The 18,755-nt window shown below is 37.3% G+C and overlaps 1 protein-coding gene across 1 annotated transcript; it reads left to right on the top strand.

Moving 5' to 3' along the window:
* The first annotated feature begins 350 nt into the window (after positions 1 to 350).
* Positions 351 to 17,233, top strand: LOC100371794 (uncharacterized). Its single transcript, XM_002739827.4, has 4 exons — positions 351 to 935; positions 1,416 to 1,598; positions 14,988 to 15,120; positions 16,090 to 17,233. Exons 1-4 carry the CDS (start codon positions 381 to 383, stop codon positions 16,389 to 16,391), a joined length of 1,173 nt encoding a protein of 390 aa, XP_002739873.2. The 5' UTR covers positions 351 to 380; the 3' UTR covers positions 16,392 to 17,233.
* Positions 17,234 to 18,755: the final 1,522 nt, after the last annotated feature.

Here is an 18,755-nt window from a genome sequence, read left to right as displayed (position 1 = left end):
GTAAATGATGTGAGTCATTAATATGATGACATAAATATCAGTTTTATTTTTCAGATAACCTTCGACTTTTAGTTTGCGTTTTTTTTTCTTTTTCCACCGTCGCATTTACGTTGAACTTGAACTACACTTCTAAATCTAAAGTCCCACTTTTGTTTTTGGTGGTCATTATCAGCGACTGTAAGCCAGAAACTGAGCCATGGAGAACTATATTTACACAAACACATCATGTTTGTCGACCAGGCCATGCTGCAAAAATATCTTTTCTGACATTTACTGAGATGTTACTAATTTTACGTTTAACATTTTATTTTGTTTTTTGCTGGTAAAGATTTAAAGAGCTACGTTGCTGGACTCACTGCTTCATACATTCATTGTACAAGATGTCCATGAGTATGCTAGTAGTACCAATTCCAAGGTGCCGAGCTTTAGTTGTGGCCCGATGTTTGTCATTGTCGGCGAAAAGATTCTCACCAGAACCAGGATTCAAATACACAGAGTTCATTCATCGTGGTAACTCCACACCACCTCGTATAGCTGGAAGAAAATGGCTGCCGGGTTCAACTTTCGTTGGAAACAAACTTCCTGAATTTCTGGCTCCTCCACGGAAAAACCTTCCTGCTGTTTACGATGCCATTCTTGCTGACAAAGACGGGCCGAAATACATTGAGATGTGGGCCGCCAAGACACGTGCTGTTCTTGACGAGAAACTTCATGTTTTTGGAACGATATTATTCAAGGGACTTCCACTCCACAGTGTAGATGATTTTTCGACATTTTCAAAATGCCTTGGTTACCAGTTCGGCAGTTATAAAGGTGCTGGTGGTGAAAGACACGAGGTGGCCGAGTATGTCCAAACTGCAACTGATGCTGAGAAGTCGATATTTACCCTAGAACCACACAATGAAATGGCGTACACCACTCATTACCCACTGAAGGTATGTAAATATCATATAATTTTTATTGAAACTATATAATCATTACTAGATTGCAGTCATTTTAGGGCGGCTGATTTTGCACATGCGTTTAATTTGCTGTGATAATGTTGTCCGTAGGTTGTTTTTATTAACATGGACACATACACGCATTTTTAAAACATAAGCAGCAATATAAAATAATAAAATAAACTGACATACTAGAATAAAATTTATAAAACTCCATTTTGTTTTGTAGGTAGAGATTAGCATAACAAATCTGATCCGCTTATGCGAAAAATAGATAATTTGTAAATATGGCGTCAGTTGACGAAGCGGACCCCAGTAATCTTGGGGTCTGTTCATAAATCGCTACACTACCCCTCTCCCCCCCCCCCCAAAACAACAGTGTCGGTTTGGGCGGCTTGTTTTTAGACTTCTAATTCATGACAGTGTTTCGTTGTATGAGGGCGCTGTTCTAATATTTATATCGATCTATTGCAGATAATGTTTTATTGTGATGTTCCGCCGCATGAAGAAGATGATGGTGAAACCGTTATATGTGATGTAAGAGATACATTGCCAAAGCTGGACCCTAAAATTGTGGAAAAGTTTGAAAGACTTGGCATTAAATATAGCAACTATATTTCAAACTCTTCAGAGAAGCAATACAGATGTATTTCAAATGTAAGAAATTATGTGTCATAGTATAAGGGCTAGTATACACTCGTCTACATCAAGACAATGTGTTTAATAGTGTTGCAGTGTTCTATTCTGTGAAATATGTCTACAACAACAGTTGCATTGTATTAGTTTCCAATACATTCCAGCAAGTAAAACATATTAACTAAAAATTATCGATTGTGACCAGATATGTTTGTTGTTTTTTTAAATCAAGATCATGTTTGTAGCTGAAGGAAAATTATATTTATTGTGGTCTAAATTGAAGGAAAATTATGGAAAAATCAAATATCACATCCTATTTCATAATGGTGTATACGTGGCTGTACGGGGTTGCTAAATCATATTACATAATCGTGTATATGTGGCTGTACGGGGTTGGTACATTCTATTTCATAATGGTGTATATGTGGCTGTACTGGGTTGGTACATCCTATTTCATAATGGTCTATATGTGGCTGTACAGGGTTGATACATCCTATTTCATAATGGTGTATATGTGGCGATACGGGGCTGCTAAATCATATTACATAATCGTGTATATGTGGCTGTACGGGGTTGGTACATTCTATTTCATAATGGTCTATATGTGGCTGTACGGGGTTAGTACATTCTATTTCATAATGGTGTATATGTGGCTGTACAGGGTTGGTACATTCTATTTCATAATAGTGTATATGTGGCTGTACTGGGTTGGTACATTCCATTTCATAATAGTGTATATGTGGCTGTACTGGGTTGGTACATTCCATTTCATAATGGTGTATATGTGGCTGTACGGGGTTGGTACATTCCATTTCATTATGGTGTATATGTTGCTGTACGGGGTTGGTACATTCTATTTCATAATAGTGTATATGTGGCTGTACTGGGTTGGTACATTCCATTTCATAATAGTGTATATGTGGCTGTACTGGGTTGGTACATCCCATTTCATAATGGTGTATATGTGGCTATACGGGGTTGGTACATTCTATTTCATAATGGTGTATATTCGGGGGTACAGGGTTGGTACATTCTATTTCATAATGGTGTATATGTGGCTGTACTGGGTTGGTACATCCTATTTTATAATGGTCTATATGTAGCTGTACGGGGTTGGTACATCCTATTTCATAATGGAGTACATGTGGCTGTACGGGGTTGGAAATCCTATTTCGTTAATATGTGGCTGTACGGGGTTGGTACATCCTATTTCATAACGGTGTATATGTGTCTGAACGCTGTTGGTACATCCTAATTCATAATATATGGCTGTACGGTGTTGGTACATCCTATTTCATGATAATGTATATATGGCTGTACGGTGTTGGTACATCATATTTCATAATCGTGCATATGTGGCTGTACGGGGTTGGTACATTCTATTTCATAATGGTGTATATGTGGTTGTACAGGGTTGGTACATTCCATTTCATAATGGTGTATATTTGGCTGTACAGGGTTGGTACATTCTATTTCATAATGGTGTATATGTGGCTGTACAGGTTTGGTACATTCTATTTCATAACGGTGTATATGTGGTTGTATGGGGTTGGTACATTCCATTTCATAATGGTGTATATGTGGTTGTACGGGGTTGGTACATTTCATTTCATAATGGTGTGTACGTTGCTGTACGGGGTTGGCACATTTCATTTCATAATGGTGTATATGTGCTATATAGTGTTGGTACATCCAATTTCATAACGGTGTATATGTGGCTGTACATGGTTGGTACATTCTATTTCATATAATGTATATGTGGCTGTACAGAGTTGGTACATTTTATTTCATAATATATGGCTATACAAGGTTGGTACATTCTATTTCATAATAATGTATATGCGGCTGTATGGATTGGTACATCATATTTCATAATTGGGTATAAATGGCTGTACGGGGTTGGTATATCATATTTCATAATGATGTATATGTGGTTGTACGTGGTTGGTACATTCTATTTTATAACGGTCTATATGTGGCTGTAGTGGGTTGGTACATCCTATTTCATAATGGTGTATATGTGGCTAGACGGGGTTGATACATCCTATTTCATAATGGTGTATATGTGGCTGTATGGGGTTGGAAATCCTATTTCGTTAATATGTGGCTGTAGGGCTTCGTACATCCTATTTCATAATGGTGTATATGTGGCTGTACGGGGTCGATACATTCTATTTCATAATGGTGTATATGTGGCTGTACAGGGTTGGAAATCCTATTTCGTTAATATGTGGCTGTATGGGCTTGGTACATCCTATTTCATAATGGTGTATATGTGGCAGTACGGGGTTGGTACATTCTAATTCATAATGGTGTATATTCGGGGGTACAGGGTTGGTACATTCTATTTCATAATGGTGTATATGTGGCTGTACTGGGTTGGTACATCCTATTTTATAATGGTCTATATGTAGCTGTACGGGGTTGGTACATCCTATTTCATAATGGAGTACATGTGGCTGTACGGGGTTGGAAATCCTATTTCGTTAATATGTGGCTGTACGGGGTTGGTACATCCTATTTCATAACGGTGTATATGTGTCTGAACGCTGTTGGTACATCCTAATTCATAATATATGGCTGTACGGTGTTGGTACATCCTATTTCATGATAATGTATATATGGCTGTACGGGGTTGGTACATCATATTTCATAATCGTGCATATGTGGCTGTACGGGGTTGGTACATTCTATTTCATAATGGTGTATATGTGGTTGTACAGGGTTGGTACATTCCATTTCATAATGGTGTATATTTGGCTGTACAGGGTTGGTACATTCTATTTCATAATGGTGTATATGTGGCTGTACAGGTTTGGTACATTCTATTTCATAACGGTGTATATGTGGTTGTATGGGGTTGGTACATCCTATTTCATGATAATGTATATATGGCTGTACGGGGTTGGTACATCCTATTTCATAATGGTGTGTACGTTGCTGTACGGGGTTGGTACATTTCATTTCATAATGGTGTATATGTGCTATATAGGGTTGGTACATCCAATTTCATAACGGTGTATATGTGGCTGTACATGGTTGGTACATTCTATTTCATATAATGTATATGTGGCTGTACAGAGTTGGTACATTTTATTTCATAATATATGGCTATACAAGGTTGGTACATTCTATTTCATAATAATGTATATGCGGCTGTATGGATTGGTACATCATATTTCATAATTGGGTATAAATGGCTGTACGGGGTTGGTATATCATATTTCATAATGATGTATATGTGGTTGTACGTGGTTGGTACATTCTATTTTATAACGGTCTATATGTGGCTGTAGTGGGTTGGTACATCCTATTTCATAATGGTGTATATGTGGCTAGACGGGGTTGATACATCCTATTTCATAATGGTGTATATGTGGCTGTATGGGGTTGGAAATCCTATTTCGTTAATATGTGGCTGTAGGGCTTCGTACATCCTATTTCATAATGGTGTATATGTGGCTGTACGGGGTCGATACATTCTATTTCATAATGGTGTATATGTGGCTGTACAGGGTTGGAAATCCTATTTCGTTAATATGTGGCTGTATGGGCTTGCTACATCCTATTTCATAATGGTGTATATGTGGCAGTACGGGGTTGGTACATTCTAATTCATAATGGTGTATATTCGGGGGTACAGGGTTGGTACATTCTATTTCATAATGGTGTATATGTGGCTGTACTGGGTTGGTACATCCTATTTTATAATGGTCTATATGTAGCTGTACGGGGTTGGTACATCCTATTTCATAATGGAGTACATGTGGCTGTACGGGGTTGGAAATCCTATTTCGTTAATATGTGGCTGTACGGGGTTGGTACATCCTATTTCATAACGGTGTATATGTGTCTGAACGCTGTTGGTACATCCTAATTCATAATATATGGCTGTACGGTGTTGGTACATCCTATTTCATGATAATGTATATATGGCTGTACGGGGTTGGTACATCATATTTCATAATCGTGCATATGTGGCTGTACGGGGTTGGTACATTCTATTTCATAATGGTGTATATGTGGTTGTACAGGGTTGGTACATTCCATTTCATAATGGTGTATATTTGGCTGTACAGGGTTGGTACATTCTATTTCATAATGGTGTATATGTGGCTGTACAGGTTTGGTACATTCTATTTCATAACGGTGTATATGTGGTTGTATGGGGTTGGTACATCCTATTTCATGATAATGTATATATGGCTGTACGGGGTTGGTACATCCTATTTCATAATGGTGTGTACGTTGCTGTACGGGGTTGGTACATTTCATTTCATAATGGTGTATATGTGCTATATAGGGTTGGTACATCCAATTTCATAACGGTGTATATGTGGCTGTACATGGTTGGTACATTCTATTTCATATAATGTATATGTGGCTGTACAGAGTTGGTACATTTTATTTCATAATATATGGCTATACAAGGTTGGTACATTCTATTTCATAATAATGTATATGCGGCTGTATGGGTTGGTACATCATATTTCATAATTGGGTATAAATGGCTGTACGGGGTTGGTATATCATATTTCATAATGATGTATATGTGGTTGTACGTGGTTGGTACATTCTATTTCATAACGGTCTATATGTGGCTGTAGTGGGTTGGTACATCCTATTTCATAATGGTGTATATGTGGCTAGACGGGGTTGATACATCCTATTTCATAATGGTGTATATGTGGCTGTATGGGGTTGGAAATCCTATTTCGTTAATATGTGGCTGTAGGGCTTCGTACATCCTATTTCATAATGGTGTATATGTGGCTGTACGGGGTCGATACATTCTATTTCATAATGGTGTATATGTGGCTGTACAGGGTTGGAAATCCTATTTCGTTAATATGTGGCTGTATGGGCTTGGTACATCCTATTTCATAATGGTGTATATGTGGCAGTACGGGGTTGGAAATCCTATTTCGTTAATATGTGGTTGTATGGGGTTGGTACATCCTATTTTATAACGGCGTATATGTGGCTGTACAGGGTTGTAAATCCTATTTCGTTAATATGTAGCTGTACAGGGTTGGTACATCCTATTTCATAATGGTGTATATGTGGCTGTACGGGGTTGATACATTCTATTTCATAATGGTGTATATGTGGCTGTACAGGGTTGGAAATCCTATTTCGTTAATATGTAGCTGTACAGGGTTGGTACATCCTATTTCATAATAGTGTACATGTGGTTGTATGGGGTTGGTACATCGTATTTTATAATGGTGTATATGTGGCTGTACAGGGTTGGTACATCCTATTTCATAACGATGTATATGTGGCTGTACAGGGTTGCAAATCCTATTTCGTTAATATGTGGCTGTACGGGGTTGGTACATCCTATTTCATAATGGTGTATATGTGGTTGTACGGGGTTGATACATTCTATTTCATAATGGTGTATATGTGGCTGTACAGGGTTGGTACATCCTATTTCATAATGGTGTATATGTGGTTGTACGGAGTTGATACATCCTATTTCATAATGGTGTTTATGTGGCTGTACGGGGTTGGAAATCCTATTTCGTTAATATGTGGCTGTACAGGCTTGGTACATGCTATTTCATAATATATGGCTGTACGGTGTTGGTACATCATATTTCATGATAATGTATATATGGTTGTATGGGGCTGCTACAACATATTTCATAATCGTGCATATGTGGCTGTACGGAGTTGATACATCCTTTTTCACAATAATGTATATGTGGCTGTATATGTGGCTGTACAGGGTTGGGACATCATATTTCATTAATATGTGGCTGTACGGGATTTGAACATCCTCTTTCATAATTATGCGTTTGAGGCTGAACGGGGTTGGTACATCATATTTCACAATTGTATGTATGTGGCTGTATGAGGTTGGCACATTCTATTTCATAATGGTGTATGTGTAGCTGTACGGGGTTGGTAAACCCATTTCATGATAATGTATATTTGGCTGAACTGGGTTGGTACATCATATTTCATAATGGTGCATATGTGGGTGTACGGGGTTGGTACATCCTATTTAATAATAATGTATATTTGGCTGAACGGTGTTGGTACATCATATTTCATAATTGTGCATATGTGGCTGTACAAGGTTGGTACATCCTATTTCATAATATATGGCTATATGGGGTTGGAACATCGTATTTTATAATGGTGTATATGTGGTTGTACGGGGTTGGTACATTCCATTTCATAGTGGAGTATATGTGTCTGTACAGGGTTGGTACATTCCAATTCATAATGGTGTATATGTTGCTGTACGGGGTTGGTACATCCTATTTCATAATGGTGTATATGTGGTTGTACGGGGTTGGTACATTCTATTTCATAATGGTGTGTATGTGGCTGTACAGGGTTGGTACATTCTATTTCATAATGGTGTATATGTGGTTGTACGGGATTTGTACATTCCATTTCATAATGGTGTATATGTGGCTGTACGGGGTTGGTACATTCCATTTCATAATGGTGTATATGTGGCTGTACAGGGTTGGTACATTCTATTTCATAATGGTGTATATGTGGCTGTACGGGGTTGGTACATTCCATTTCATAGTGGTGTATATGTGTCTGTACAGGGTTGGTACATTCCAATTCATAATGGTGTATATGTTGCTGTACGGGGTTGGTACATCCTATTTCATAATGGTGTATATGTGGTTGTACGGGATTTGTACATTCCATTTCATAATGGTGTATATGTGGCTGTACGGGGTTGGTACATTCCATTTCATAATGGTGTATATGTGGCTGTACAGGGTTGGTACATTCTATTTCATAATGGTGTATATGTGTCTGTACAGGGTTGGTACATTCCAATTCATAATGGTGTATATGTTGCTGTACGGGGTTGGTACATTCTATTTCATAATGGTGTATATGTGGTTGTACGGGGTTGGTACATTCTATTTCATAATGGTGTGTATGTGGCTGTACAGGGTTGGTACATTCTATTTCATAATGGTGTATATGTTTTTGTACGGGATTTGTACATTCCATTTCATAATGGTGTATATGTGGCTGTACGGGGTTGGTACATTCCATTTCATAATGGTGTATATGTGGCTGTACAGGGTTGGTACATTCTATTTCATAATGGTGTATATGTGGCTGTACGGGGTTGGTACATTCCATTTCATAATGGTGTATATGTGGCTGTACAGGGTTTATACATTCTATTTCATAATGGTGTATATGTGGTTGTACGGGGTTGGTACATTTCATTTCATAATGGTGTATATGTGGCTGTACAGGGTTGGTACATTCTATTTCATAATGGTGTATATGTGGCTGTACGGGGTTGGTACATTCCATTTCATAATGGTGTATATGTGGCTGTACAGGGTTGGTACATTCTATTTCATAATGGTGTATATGTGGCTGTACGGGGTTGGTACATCCTATTTCATAATGGTGTATATGTGGCTGTACAGGGTTGGTACATTCCATTTCATAATGGTGTATATGTGGCTGTACAGGGTTGGTACATTCTATTTCATAATGGTGTAAATGTGGTTGTACAGGGTTGGTACATCCTATTTCATAATAACACAGAATAAACGGCAAGGTAAAGACTATGTCTAATTATAGTAAATACGTACTGCGTGCGTGACTCGAACCGGCGCTCGCGTACGGCACCTAATCGCCTAGCTTCACGCTACTACACGTCTTCCCCTCGGCCACCGGGCATCCCCAAAAAAGGATGCATAATAACCGAGCTTATTACGTGCAGAGAACATGAAACCCGTCCACGCGATATGGCCACACAGCATGGCCAGAATGCGGCAAAGACCTTCAGATCTGGCTGTAGTAGGATGGTGAAAGTAATGGTACAGCATTGTAACAGTGAATAAGTACTGAGAAATAATTTTAAACTCATAGTTGCTGTCGACATAGGAAGTAAAGTAAGCAAATAACACAGAATAAACGGCAAGGTAAAGACTACTTTTTAATAATGGTGTATATGTGGCTGTACAGGGTTGGTACATTCTATTTCATAATGGTGTATATGTGGTTGTACGGGGTTGGTACATTTCATTTCATAATGGTGTATATGTGCTGTATAGGGTTGGTACATCCAATTTCATAATGGTATATATGTGGCTGTACATGGTTGGTACATTCTATTTCATATAATGTATATGTGGCTGTACAGAGTTGGTACATTTTATTTCATAATATATGGCTATACAAGGTTGGTACATACCATTTCATAATAATGTATATGCGGCTGTACGGGTTGGTACATCATATTTCATAATTGTGTATGTATGGTTGTACGTGGTTGGTACATTCTATTTCATAATGGTCTATATGTGGCTGTAGTGGGTTGGTACATCCTATTTCATAATGGTGTATATGTGGCTGTACGGGGTTGATACATCCTATTTCATAATGGTGTATATGTGGCTGTATGGGGTTGGAAATCCTATTTCGTTAATATGTGGCTGTATGGGCTTGGTACATCCTATTTCATAATGGTGTATATGTGGCAGTACGGGGTCGATACATTCTATTTTATAATGGTGTATATGTGGTTGTACGGGGTTGGAAATCCTATTTCGTTAATATGTGGCTGTATGGGCTTGGTACATCCTATTTCATAATGGTGTATATGTGGCAGTACGGGGTCGATACATTCTATTTTATAATGGTGTATATGTGGCTGTACGGGGTTGGAAATCCTGTTTCGTTAATATGTGGCTGTACAGGGTTGGTACATCCTGTTTTATAACGGCGTATATGTGGCTGTACAGGGTTGCAAATCCTATTTCGTTAATATGTAGCTGTACAGGGTTGGTGCATCCTATTTCATAATGGTGTATATGTGGCTGTACGGGGTTGGAAATCCTATTTCGTTAATATGTAGTGGTACAGAGTTGGTACATCCTATTTCATAATGGTGTATATGTGGCTGTACAGGGTTGGTACATCCTATTTCATAATGGTGTATATGTGGCTGTACAGGGTTGGTACATTCTATTTCATAATGGTGTATATGTGGCTGTACAGGGTTGGTACATTCTATTTCATAATGGTGTATATGTGGTTGTACGGGGTTGGTACATCATATTTCATAATGATGTATATGTGGTTGTACGGGGTTGGTACATCCTATTTCAAAATGGTGTATATGTGGCTGTACGGGGTTGGAAATCCTATTTCGTTAATATGTAGCGGTACAGAGTTGGTACATCCTATTTCATAATGGTGTATATGTGGCTGTACAGGGTTGGTACATTCTATTTCATAATGGTGTATATGTGTCTGTACAGGGTTGGTACATTCTATTTCATAATGGTGTATATGTGGTTGTACGGGGTTGGTACATCATATTTCATAATGATGTATATGTGGTTGTACGGGGTTGGTACATTCCATTTCATAATGGTGTATATGTGGCTGTACGGGGTTGATACATCCTATTTCATAATGGTGTATATGTGGTTGTACGGGGTTGGTACATCCCATTTCAGTATGGTGTATATGTGGCTGTACGGGGTTGGTACATTCTATTTCATAATGGTGTATATGCGGGGGTACAGGGTTGGAAATCCTATTTCGTTAATATGTGGCTGTATGGGCTTGGTACATCCTATTTCATAATGGTGTATATGTGGCAGTACGGGGTCGATACATTCTATTTTATAATGGTGTATATGTGGCTGTACGGGGTTGGAAATCCTGTTTCGTTAATATGTGGCTGTACGGGGTTGGTACATCCTGTTTTATAACGGCGTATATGTGGCTGTACAGGGTTGCAAATCCTATTTCGTTAATATGTAGCTGTACAGGGTTGGTACATCCTATTTCATAATGGTGTATATGTGGCTGTACGGGGTTGGAAATCCTATTTCGTTAATATGTAGCGGTACAGAGTTGGTACATCCTATTTCATAATGGTGTATATGTGGCTGTACAGGGTTGGTACATTCTATTTCATAATGGTGTATATGTGGCTGTACGGGGTTGGTACATTCCATTTCATAATGGTGTATATGTGGCTGTACAGGGTTGGTACATTCTATTTCATAATGGTGTATATGTGGTTGTAAGGGGTTGGTACATCATATTTCATAATGGTGTATTTGTGGTTGTACGGGTTGGTACATCCTATTTCATAATGGTGTATATGTGGTTGTACGGGGTTGGTACATCATATTTCATAATGATGTATATGTGGTTGTACGGGGTTGGTACATTCCATTTCATAATGGTGTATATGTGGCTGTATAGGGTTGGTACATTCCATTTCATAATGGTGTATATGTGGCTGTACAGGGTTGGTACATCCTATTTCATAATGGTGTATATGTGATTGTACGGGGTTGGTACATTCCATTTCATAATGGTGTATATGTGGCTGTACAGGGTTGGTACATTCTATTTCATAATGGTGTATATGTGGTTGTACGGGGTTGGTACATTCCATTTCATAATGGTGTATATGTGGCTGTACAGGGTTGGTACATTCCATTTCATAATGGTGTATACGTTGCTGTACGGGGTTGGTACATTTCATTTCATAATGGTGTATATGTGCTGTATAGGGTTGGTACATCCAATTTCATAATGGTATATATGTGGCTGTACATGGTTGGTACATTCTATTTCATATAATGTATATGTGGCTGTACAGAGTTGGTACATTTTATTTCATAATATATGGCTATACAAGATTGGTACATTCTATTTCATAATAATGTATATGCGGCTGTACGGGTTGTACATCATATTTCATAATTGTGTATATATGGCTGTACGGGGTTGGTATATCATATTTCATAATGATGTATATGTGGTTGTACGTGGTTGGTACATACTATTTCATAATGGTGTATATGTGGCTGTACGGGGTTGATACATCCTATTTCATAATGGTGTATATGTGGCTGTATGGGGTTGGAAATCCTATTTCGTTAATATGTGGCTGTACGGGGTTGGTACATCCTATTTCATAATGATGTATATGTGGTTGTACGTGGTTGGTACATACTATTTCATAATGGTGTATATGTGGCTGTACGGGGTTGATACATCCTATTTCATAATGGTGTATATATGGCAGTACAGGGTTGGAAATCCTATTTCGTTAATATGTGGCTGTAGGGCTTGGTACATCCTATTTCATAATGGTGTATATGTGGCTGTACGGGGTCGATACATTCTATTTTATAATTTTGTATATGTGGTTGTACGGGGTTGATGCATCCTATTTCATAATGGTGTATATGTGGCTGTACAGGGTTGGTACATTCCATTTCATAATGGTGTATATGTGGCTGTACAGGATTGGTACATTCTATTTCATAATGGTGTATATGTGGCTGTACGGGGTTGGCACATCCTATTTCATAATGGTGTATTTGTGGTTGTACGGGGTTGGTACATCCTATTTCATAATGGTGTATATGTGGCTGTACGGGGTTGGTACATCCTATTTCATAATGGTGTATATGTGGTTGTACAGGGTTGGTACATCCTATTTCATAATGGTGTATATGTGGCTGTACGGGGTTGGCACATCCTATTTCATAATGGTGTATTTGTGGTTGTACGGGGTTGGCACATCCTATTTCATAATGGTGTATTTGTGGTTGTACGGGGTTGGTACATCCTATTTCATAATGGTGTATATGTGGTTGTACGGGGTTGGTACATTCCATTTCATAATGGTGTATATGTGGCTGTACAGGGTTGGTACATTCTATTTCATAATGGTGTATATGTGGTTGTACGGGGTTGGTACATCATATTTCATAATGATGTATATGTGGCTGTACGGGGTTGGTACATTCCATTTCATAATGGTGTATATGTGGCTGTACAGGGTTGGTACATTCCATTTCAGTATGGTGTATATGTGGCTGTATAGGGTTGGTATATTCTATTTCATAATGGTGTATATGTGGCTGTACGGGGTTGGTACATCCTATTTCATAATGGTGTATATGTGGCTGTACAGGGTTGGTACATTCTATTTCATAATGGTGTATATGTGGTTGTACGGGGTTGGTACATCATATTTCATAATGGTGTATTTGTGGTTGTACGGGTTGGTACATCCTATTTCATAATGGTGTATATGTGGTTGTACGGGGTTGGTACATCATATTTCATAATGATGTATATGTGGTTGTACGGGGTTGGTACATTCCATTTCATAATGGTGTATATGTGGCTGTATAGGGTTGGTACATTCCATTTCATAATGGTGTATATGTGGCTGTACAGGGTTGGTACATCCTATTTCATAATGGTGTATATGTGGTTGTACGGGGTTGGTACATTCCATTTCATAATGGTGTATATGTGGCTGTACAGGGTTGGTACATTCTATTTCATAATGGTGTATATGTGGCTGTACAGGGTTGGTACATTATATTTCATAATGGTGTATATGTGGTTGTACGGGGTTGGTACATTCCATTTCATAATGGTGTATATGTGGCTGTACGGGGTTGGTACATTCTATTTCATAATGGTGTATATTTGGCTGTACGGGGTTGGTACATCCTATTTCATAATGGTGTATATGTAGCTGTACGGGGTTGGTACATCCTATTTCACAATGGTGTATATGTGGCTGTACAGGGTTGGTACATCCTATTTCATAATGGTGTATATGTGGCTGTACAGGGTTGGTACATCCTATTTCATAATGGTGTATATTTGGTTGTACGGGGTTGGTACATCCTATTTCATAATGGTGTATATGTAGCTGTACGGGGTTGGTACATCCTATTTCATAATGGTGTGTATGTGGTTGTACGGGGTTGGTATATCATATTTCATAATGGTGTATATTTGGCTGTACGGGGTTGGTACATCCTATTTCATAATGGTGTATATTTGGCTGTACAGGGTTGGTACATCCTATTTCATAATGGTGTATATGTGGCTGTGCGAGGTTGATACACTCTTTTTCTGAAGTTTAAAATATAACTTGGCATAAACTAAGATGCAAAATTGATGCTGTTCCACTGTGTTTGATATTCAGGTGATATACTTACATTTGCATGACACTAACATGTACAGTTTTGTGTATACCTTATGTTTTTACTATTCGATTATGGCTCGTAAGTCATTATGCATTGTAAGTCGCATTTGTGTTGTTTTTAACGACGCGTTCTTGTTATGTTAAACATGGCGTAGACGAGTGAAAGTAACATCAAAGAAAATATCAGAGTCACCATTCAGAGTACTAGTATTCTGAGCGTACAAAACACTAAGTTATTCAGCGGCAATAATAAAGTTGTAGCAAACTTTAATTTCTCCCAGCCATAATTGTAAAAAATAATGATTCAACTGATGATGGTCAATAGTGAATACGTCATCAAGATTGAACGTTTTCCACACACATATTGTAATCAATATATCACTTATTCTATCATATTTTCTGTTTAAAACCAGGTGTTTGGTACAACTGACAAATCAATAATTGGAAAGTTCTTGGCAGATCACGATTATGAATATAAATGGGACGATGATGGATCTTTATCCTACTGGATTACGTTGCCAGTTTTTACGATACATCCGAAGACTGGTAAGATATACAATCAGCTTTGATTATCCACGGGGCACTGGGTGTTTGATAATAAATGAACGGGTGTAACTTTGGTACCAGACTCAGTTCTTTAACAAAAGCTAGCGTACGGTTTATAGCATTTCTACTCATACTATTAACAAACGTCGACCACGAAAATTACAACGTAAAAAATATTCATCAGTAAGGTTACCCCCTTCACCCACGTATGTAATATAAACACAAATGTATTGGTATATTATGTATATCTAGTCACCGCTACTTGAAGCTGTCATGTGGGACAGTGGCTTGTATCAGGAAGTGCGTCTGTTTATCGGCGATGCACATTTGTCGTATCGTCAGTTCACTTGTATAGGATACAATTTGTATTGTATTTGAATTTAAGTTTATTATATGTAAACAATGGAGCAGTTCTCAATTATTGTGACTTGAGATATTTTATGAAAACAATCAATGTTGCAGCATTTGTTTACAAACCAGGGATCAACATATTGTATCATTAGTTTATAAACTTAGTTTATTGGAATTATATACAAACAATGTTGTGACGTATATAATCAGAAAGTTGTATTATATTATTCACATATCATGCTGCAAAATGCATAAATTATCAAAAAAATATTATGTATAAGTAAACTTGTTATTGATAAATAATAATAAAATATCTCGAGTCATGATTAAATAACAATTAGGTAATGAAGGTGAAATTATTTATATATAATAATACGTTAGCTAAAGATTTCTATATAATTGATTTGAAATATCATTATCAACCTTCGAAAAAAAATACATCTGTTACATTTAACAAGTTTAAACCCTAAATAATGATTTATAACTAAATACAAGCGGCGCCCCGTGTAAAGTAATTATTTTTACATTGTACATAGGTGATAAAAAGACCTAAAACCCGTAAACACCGGCAGGATTGCCCAGTATGCATTGCAGTTGTATATTTCTATTTCTTTACAGGTGAAAAGATATGGTTCAACCAAGCCTCGTCATATCATGCGTCATACTTACGTGAAAATCCTGTCTATGAAGGCATGGATTATCTTCCTGACAACAAGCTGTCTAACACATGTTGCTATGGCGACGGCAGTGAAATTGAGCCAGAGGTAGTGCAGCATGTCCGTGACGTTATCTGGCAATCGTCTGTCGGATTTCAAATGAAGAAAGGAGAGATTTTAGTTTTCGATAATTTATATTCTCAGCACGGCAGAATAGGGTATACCGGTGAACGTAAATTGTATGTGAATCTAATCGCAAGTTAAGAGTATGAAGTGTGTTCTCTAGGTGCTGTGTAATCGACTAGCGAATTAGCTGTAATTTAAATGAAGACAACAATCCAACACATTCCCGGTGATTTTTTTAAAAAAAACACTATTTTGTTAGTTATATGACACACAGCAACACAATACAGCAAATAGTACCACGTTCATAGAAAAGTGAATGTAATTAAATGCTATATAGATGATCAAAAAGGCACAGTATCCATGGGTGTGACCAACATCATGGTATTGATTTATGGATGCCGGCTATACCGATATGTCAGTCACACATGTGAAAACAATGTTAGCAATAACACAGTAAACAATATAATAATGTAACAGTGAATGTAAATACAAATTTTCTTTTATTGAGATGGCTAGTATATATATGTTATGTCATAACTCTCGTGTAGTTATCATAAAATATTTTATGATTTATCACGATTTTACTAAGCAAAGATGGATTTTAATGTCAGGATATGTAATGCTTACAATGAAATTGATGATGATATGTTGCAGCTAGTTCACTGACACGTTATATGTTTCGTGTACATTTAATACAACATTATATAGAATAGAATCGCATCTTGAATAATATATATATATTGACTGTTACTTTGAAATATGGTGTATCATTCAATTGATTGGTATAATATCGTTAAATACAAAATCAATTGCACAATTAGTTAAAACCATAAAAGGTATAATTTGCATTTCAATTTTCGTAGAATATTGGTTCACGGTTAGCAACATATATTTCAGTACAGGGATTAATTGATTTCTACTACCCATTCCACCACGTGTATACCGTGGAAGTATATAAATTAAAATATTAGTAGCATCAACTACATTGTGTTAGTTTGAATAAAATTATATTATTATTATTATTATTATTATTATTATATTAATTGAATGAGCGTACACTGACTCACAAACAAGTTGTGCAATGAGCGCAAAACATTTATTATATTTACACTGGCTTATTTGCCCAGTGTCACTAGTTTTCTAGACGAGGGCTGCTATTAAACAACTCATCCAACAGATCGCAGGAGATGACTACATCTTAAAAGAACACGTGGTAGGTGTATATGCCTAAGTGATTGGCGACTAGGTGTGGGCATGAGTGGACAGAAGTGTAGGATTTTTCAAAGGATAGGTCAAAAGTACGCCCCACAATCTTCTGGGATGAGGTCTGCAATAACACCGTGCGTCAATACAAAAAAACTTCTTTGGTTGGAGACCAGCCACTGGTTAAGTTAACAAGACGTCGCTCTCGAATTTCTGAAAAAACACCCCGGCCAGATTTGGTTTAGTGTCACAAGATACTAATAGCTCATACAGTGGCGGGTGTTGCCAGGAGAAATAATGTCAGAGAGCCCAGGAGCTAATGTGTAACACTGCCAAGACAGTTCTGGTAACATCCTGACACTGATAAAAAAATATATACGCTGAAAGATATGGGTGTCACTGCAGAGCAAACCACAAATGTATAACGGAACATTAGGATATGTTACCTGCCTCGAATCTATTGGACTAAAATATAGCGTTTCTAATTTATCAGCTGACTCTACATGGGCAATTGTGTGTGTTTTGTCTTGTTCATTAGCTATCAGTCCAGTTACAGATATGAATGTGAAAAAGTTACTGCATCACAATAACGTGTAATCATGAATATTTATAGGGACTAATCATCGTGGTCCCCCAACGGCCATATTAATACAAATTGATATCATTTGAATTGAATTATGCTAACTTTCAATGCCAGTGATAATTCAACAGTCAACTCTTTTTAGATCGCGGCAGTACTTTACTTTGGCTCACAGAAAGCAAAAATTATAAACATCGATACTTTATTTTGAGCGTAAAAGACCAGCTTTTGTGAAATCAGCGATTGCCACTTGAATAAAGAATTGATATTTATAGTTGTTTCACCCATATACATGACGCCAAGCTTTTCATCTCCCGGTGTACATGTATAATGTGGATCATAAACTGGTGCTAATGTCCGAAAGTTTAAGAAATATTTCGTATATAAAAAAGACAATGATTATTTGCTTTAATATTTCAGGTAGAATGTACTAAACATTGTATGGAAATGACAAAACGACCTTAACCCTAACTAATTTAGTCTTTGAAAACATTCCTGACATGAATGGGAAACTATAGCTTGGCCATGTGTTCTTTAAAAAAAAACCTGTGTATTGGGCAATAACAATATTGTATGACGCTGTCTAGAAAATGAAAATAAATGGTTTAACATGACAGATATAACTCACTCACGGATTCATTTACATTGAGTTTTCATGCCAAGCGTGGCTTTATTGATTAACAAGCCTGGAACTTCCTGAGCCGTGGTTACATCAAAAA

This window comes from Saccoglossus kowalevskii, chromosome 11 (genome assembly GCF_978046115.1).
Source record: "Saccoglossus kowalevskii chromosome 11, keSacKowa6.1, whole genome shotgun sequence".
Taxonomy (NCBI): domain Eukaryota; kingdom Metazoa; phylum Hemichordata; class Enteropneusta; family Harrimaniidae; genus Saccoglossus; species Saccoglossus kowalevskii.
This window is presented reverse-complemented; position numbering and strand designations above follow the sequence as displayed.

Bases quoted from the DNA above. Each gene is read 5' to 3' on its own strand.
- LOC100371794 (XM_002739827.4), top strand. From the start codon at position 381: ATGTCCATGAGTATGCTAGTAGTACCAATTCCAAGGTGCCGAGCTTTA. The intron at 936-1,415 runs GTATGTAAATAT...GATCTATTGCAG, and splicing joins CCACTCATTACCCACTGAAG to ATAATGTTTTATTGTGATGT. The intron at 1,599-14,987 runs GTAAGAAATTAT...GTTTAAAACCAG, and splicing joins AATACAGATGTATTTCAAAT to GTGTTTGGTACAACTGACAA.